General features: G+C 40.5%; 1 protein-coding gene across 1 annotated transcript in view; it reads right to left on the reverse strand.

The window, feature by feature from the left end:
* Positions 1-3,827: 3,827 nt before the first annotated feature.
* LOC118736343 (putative RNA polymerase II subunit B1 CTD phosphatase RPAP2 homolog) overlaps positions 3,828-6,197 on the reverse strand; it is a gene marked incomplete at its 3' end in the record, with an annotated part of 35,569 nt that continues 33,199 nt past the window's right edge. Inside the window, exons 4-5 of the mRNA XM_036466436.1 lie at positions 3,933-4,353; positions 3,828-3,899 (exon numbers count right to left, since the gene is read on the reverse strand). Coding sequence (XP_036322329.1) covers positions 3,828-3,899; positions 3,933-4,353 — 493 coding nt within the window. The remainder of the gene's footprint in view (positions 3,900-3,932; positions 4,354-6,197) is intronic.

The raw sequence follows: 6,197 nt of genomic DNA on the forward strand, positions 1-6,197 counted from the left end.
AAAAGGTGTTCAGCGCCTTTTCTTCGCAACACAGAAAGAGAATTCTACTTTTTGAGGGTTATAATCCATAAGAGCGGCCGAAGGCCGCCTACGCAGAAAGGTGTACTCTGCAAAAGGTGTTCAGCGCCTACGGAGAAAGGTGTTTATACACAAAAACCCTGTATACCTTTTTTCCACATTAATTCCATTTTCGTGAAAACTATAAAAAGGTATATGTATAAATATGTATATCAAATTAAAGAGAATTAAATTCTCTACCAAATGACATCAAAATTGTCCAATTCCTTGAAGAGGTTTTCGAGAAATATTAATTTGAGAAAATGCTTAATTTGAACTTTGACCTTTAATAATTGTTGTAGTTGTTGTTTCCCAAAAAAATAAATATACCGTTATGTTCACCTCAATGGTCTCTATCGATCCTATTTTTTTTTTTTTATTTCGAGATTTGGTAGTATTGTGCATTTGTTCCGGTTGGTGTTATGCATAAATTGGCTGCAATTTAGTTTGGCATCCCCGGAGTTCCGCATTAAGGTAGCTATGGAACGATAGAGGGAGTTCTCCTGATTTCAAATATATATACTTTTAGCCGTAGCAGGCTTCTAGTTTTTAAGTTATTTGTTGTTAAAGTTTGTAAATTGAACTAACCTCTCTGCGCTATTTCACACAATAAACACTTTGGCCCGTAGTCATAGTCAAAATAAAGTCGACTTTAAAGTTAGTTGCAGCTTTTTTGACAGATATCCCATTGAAAATTATGTCAAAAAGCTGCAACTAACTTTAAAGTCGACTTTATTTTGACTATGACTACGGGCCAATAATATTAGGATCGATAGGGGTCTTACTCCTGATCATAACGGTATTATTTTTTTCGGGTGGAAATAATATTTACTGGTGTTATTGTAGTTCAAATAACACAAATGTAGAAAACGTACATCGTTAATTTGATAAATAATGAAAATTTTTAATAAAAACTCGCGCGATTTTTTATTACAAATTTTCGCCTGCGGCGCTTTTTCCATAAAAATCAATACTTGATAAATAATTAAAATTTTTAATAAAAAATCGCGCGATTTTTTATCAAAAATTTTCGCCTGCGGCGCTTCGCAGTTTTTTTTTTTATTGGGGGTATTTAACGCCATACCCTCCTTTACTACTAATTCAACGCTGAGCAGGAAAATGGGTACGATAAAAACTATTCTCTTTTATTGTTATTTTCCTAGATGTGGCTGCACTCTTCTAATGTCAGTGTGAAACCATGGTTGAATCAACGGTTCTGTATTCACAATGTGCGTATACATATATAAGTGCGTGATAATTATTAAAACTTACTTAATTTACTAAAAATACATCATAAATGTAAAAAGTATGTTTACATTTCATTGTTCGGGGTTTTAGTGCAACTATTTTGCCAAAGTGTCTACATAAATATAGTGTTTATTGTGTGAAATAGCGCCGAGAGGTTAGTTCAATTTACAAACTTTAACAACAAATAACTTAAAAACTTTAAGCCTCCTGCGGCTAAAAGTATATATGTTTGCAATCAGGAGAACTCCCCCTACCCCCCCATAGCCACCTTTTTTTTGTACGCGGGGGATGCCAAACTAAAATTTTCCCCATAAATTTTATTTGGCAAACTGTGTGCAATTGTTGTTGCAGCAAACTCGGAGAGAGCGAGTTTGGCGACTCTCACAGCAAACTAATTTTGTTTGGTCAAACTGCAGCAAATTCGGTGTTATCATATACAAAAATTTTTAATTGTGTGCGTTATGTACATCTGAAATTCTCATTTGTTGTTAGCAAAAGCCATGAAAACCATAATGAACGTGCAACCCTGTGCCAAACTCGACATAACCACCTCCGAGCAAACTAAGCAGCCGCCATTTAATTTGGCAAACAAAAGTTTGTCTTGACTTGAGACGATTTGGGTATTCAGAAATAGAGAGTCACAAAAAGTTCACCAAAAATGTGTGGTGAAAGCAAACACAGACAATCAACTGATAGTGTTTATGTATGCCTTTTGCCCGCGCCGCTCAAAGAGTCGCAATGGCCGAGTGGTCAAAGCATTAGGCTGGCAAGCGAAGGTCCGGGTTCAAGTCCTCCTCGGCCGTAGAGGATTTTTTATTTTTTTTTTATTTAGTATTTTTTTACTAGTTTTATTTTTTTAAAGCATTTTGGTTTATTTCCTAATGAAATTATTGTTGAACAAATTTCCTTGCTTCATTTTCGGGTTTTTTTTTAATAAAATGGAAAAAAATAAGCTTTTCCTCCATACTTCTATTTTTGTGACCGGCTCTTAGCCAGTTGACAAATTAGTGACTTATTTTTGAGACTAGAGACGTGAGACAGCGTACTGAATACCAAATAGCCTCAAAATCCAACACCACCAAAAGTCACTATTAGTGACTAGAGACCGCTTACTGAATGCCAGGGTAAGGTTTACTACATACAACATTTTTCATGCGGCGTTCTGACAAGTCTGTAGCATCGTCCAAACTGGCGCAGCATAGTTTAGAACCGGCCGGCCAATTGCCTTGTATGTTGCCAGCAACGTTTCTTTGTCTTTGCCCCAAGTGCTGCCGGCGAGCGACTTGAGGACCTTGTTGCGGCTCTGCACTTTATTGACAACTGCGGTTGTGTGCGTGGAGTAGGAGAGCAGGCTATCGAAGGTGACCCCTAAAATTTTTAGGTTGTTTACAGTTTGGTGTGCCATCGACGTGTATGCCTAACTCAAGCCTGACCTCCTTCGTCCAGGTGGTGAAGAGGGTCGCCGTTGATTTCGTTGGGGAGAGTTTTAGGCTCCTTGCAGTGAAGAAGCGAGAAAGGCTGGAGAGATAGTCGTTCACTTTTGAGCAGAGGTCATCAATTCCATTCCCGGACGCCAAAATCGAGCCATCGTCAGCGTATGAGATGTAGAAGTTAAATAGTAAGGGGGAGAGAACACCACCTTGTGGAACCCCTTGTTTAATCCTTCTTGGTTTCGAGGCTTGATCTCGGAAGATTACTGACGACTGTCAACCACACATATAGTTCGCCGACCATCGCTTCAGTCCCCGTGGGAGTGAGGAGGCCTCGATGTCTTCTAGTAGCGTGGAATGGCAGACGGTGTCAAACGCCTTTGACAAGTCCCGCGCTACTAGGACCGTTCTCTCACAGGGGCGGTTTCGATTTAGGCCACAAGTTATTTGGGTGTTTATGGCGTTAAGTGCTGTTGTTGTGCTGTGCACTTTACGGAATCCGTGCGGGTGCTTCGCTGGGGTCAGGTGACAGGTGAAGTATGGGAGTAGTAGGGCCTCAAGTGTCTTCGCGACCGGGGAAAGGAGCGTTATCGGGCGATAAGAGTCTCCTTTATTGGCGAGCTTCCCCGGTTTCAGCAGTGGGACCGCTCTCCCTGATTTCCACACATCAGGAATGATGAGAGTGGCCATGGACAGGTTGAGGACCTCCGTTAGGTAAGCTACTCCCTTAGGCCCTAAATGTTTTAGCATCAGCATACAGATTCCGTCGGGTCCAATGGCTTTGGAGGCTTTCGCCTTACCGATGGCCCCCTCCACTTCACAGCTGGTGAAAACAAGTGGTGCACTGTTTTTTGGCAGCTTGTGCAGCCTCCTGGCCACTCGACGTTTGGCCCTGTCTACCGGAGGGTGCAGTGTGAATTGCCTACTAAAGTAGGCTGCGCATTTCTTCGGGTCCGACGAAGCGCGACCTTCGAAAGAGATTTCCACTCTGTCATCACGCTTCGTTGGGTTGGACAGGGACCTCACGGTTGACCAGAGCTTACTCACACCAGATGTGAAGTTACAGGCCTAAAAGTGCTCCTCCCACTTTTTCCGCTTATGCTGATTTACCAGTTGCCGAATCTCCAAATTAAGGTCCCTCAGACGAGGGTCCCCGGGGTCGACCTGGCGTAGGTGGTCACGCTCATTTGCTAGTACAGCTGCTTCGGCCGGGAAATTTGGGCGGACTTCCGCGATACGTCCAGACGGGATGAAACGAGCCGCTGCGGCAGTGACTACCCTGCGGAACTGGCGTTCGCCAGTATGTATGTTTGTGGGTGTGGGAAGGGCGGCGAAGCTGCTCTCGGTGACTTCCGCGAAGCCTTCCCAAACAGCTTTGTTGAAGTTGGAGTAGCTTCGGTGGTCCGCGGGAGCAAAGTCGGTGGGCTTATTGATCGAGATGATTATGGGTAGATGGTCTGATGCTAGTGTTAGCATAGGTCGCCATGAAATGCTATTGATCAAACCAGCGCTAGCAATTGTGAGGTCTGGCGAGTTGCTGCAGCTACCCATAATCCTGGTGGGGGCGCAGTCGTTCATGGTGCAGAATGTCGAATCGTCTATCTGCTCAGCCAAAAGGTTTCCCCTACGATCATTGGCCAGGCTTGAGTGCCAGAGATCGTGGTGCGCGTTGAAGTCACCTACTACCATTCGGTTTTCACCTCTGAATAGCGCACCTATGTCAGGGGGATATCCTGCCGGGCAGCAGGTGACAGGGGGTATATAAACGTTGAATATTTCGAGCTCGACATCGCCTGACCGGACAGCTATTGCCTGTCAATCATCCCGTTTGGTTGGGGATGATATGGAGACGTATGAATTTTGTGTTATCCTAACAATTTAGTTAATTCTGTAAACAATTTTGATGTAAATTGTGATCCTTGATCTACTGTTATATAAAGAAATTTTGAACAAATGTTGTTGCTATAGAATTTGCTGAAATGTCCCTAAGTGGACATGCTTCTGGGCAACGCGTATGTCTAAGGTGACCACCTTTCCTAAAAAATCCGGTACAGTAAAATTCCTTTCGTTCATTCGGAGATCTATTTTATTTATCACGTAAATGTTGTAAAATCCGTTAAAAATTTAATTTGAAGCAAATTATACAGTATTGGCCAAATCTATAGCACCCTCATTTAGAAGTGATATTGTTTGCCACTTATGTTTAATCACAAGGTGTTACACTGATCGTGAACTTCTTAAGTGACCTAGTATACGTCGCAGGGCTGATCAAGTAATTCACGAAACTTTACATTTACAATTTTTTAACACCCTCAAATTCTCGACTTTTTAACAAAAAAACAAACATTTTTACATGACTTCCCGCACTAAAAAATTTTCAGCTGTTAATTTTTACCCAATTTTAAGTTTAATAGTCTTTAGGAGGTAAAATGTTTGTACTTTTTAAAGAATAAATAAGTTTTGTGAGCACATTTTAAATGTGTTGAAAGTTTTTGAAATAAGTCTGAAGTCAACACAAATTTTTATTACTTTTCCCACTTCTACAACATTTTGTACAAAATTTCAAAACAAAATAGTCTGAAAGATCATTACTTCGAAAAGAATGTGCAATTCCGAGTAGAACCAGGTGCTACTTATAAAAATCAATGGACAATTTCCGAAATTATGAACTTTCTTAATACCAAGTCCCCACCAAAAAGTTAACCATCTCAAATCGAACTTAACCACATCACTAACTATTGCTGTCCACACTGCGGTTTGAGGTTTATAAAACAGTACAAATGCAGAGAACAGTGTTCGGAGCTCCAAAACTCGATTCAGGACTTAATCGCTGCAAAAATCGGGGCAAAAGCAAATTTTCCGTATTAGATTGAATTTTTTATTTTCGTTTCTGACATTAATTGTTTGACTTAAATGTTTTCTATTCATGCAAAATAAGAACGCGAGGCAATGCAAGGATTACATATTTAGGTATTTTTTTTTCTATAAAGTAGAACATTTCTAACACTTCATTTTTTAAAGAGCAACAGGATCTAAACCTTTTCTACTTTATATAAATTTTATTCTATATATAGTCGATGTTTTTGCAAAACCGCCCATCGGCCAGTTGCAAAACCGCCTATCTTACGGCACTAAAATTTTACAGGAGAGCTAATAAACCATTTATTGTTTGAAGGCATTGCAATGATAGGCGGTATTTTCTCTAGCTATTATTTTACAAATCTGTTGTTTTAATAACGATTTACCGATTTTTATTCATTTTGCCACAACGGCGATTTAGGCGGTTTTGCAACCGGTCGATGGGCGGTTTTGCAAAAACATCGACGATATATTTCTTAACAATTTAAGTAAAGTTCTGCATCCGCCAAATTCTACAACCATACATCAAACAGGGTTACTTTATTGACGCATTGGTATTGTTACGATTATCCTCGAAACCTTGAGGGATTACCCAAATATACT

This window comes from Rhagoletis pomonella, unplaced genomic scaffold, assembly GCF_013731165.1.
Source record: "Rhagoletis pomonella isolate Grant_MI unplaced genomic scaffold, Rhpom_1.0 Rhpom_scaffold_00003, whole genome shotgun sequence".
Taxonomy (NCBI): domain Eukaryota; kingdom Metazoa; phylum Arthropoda; class Insecta; order Diptera; family Tephritidae; genus Rhagoletis; species Rhagoletis pomonella.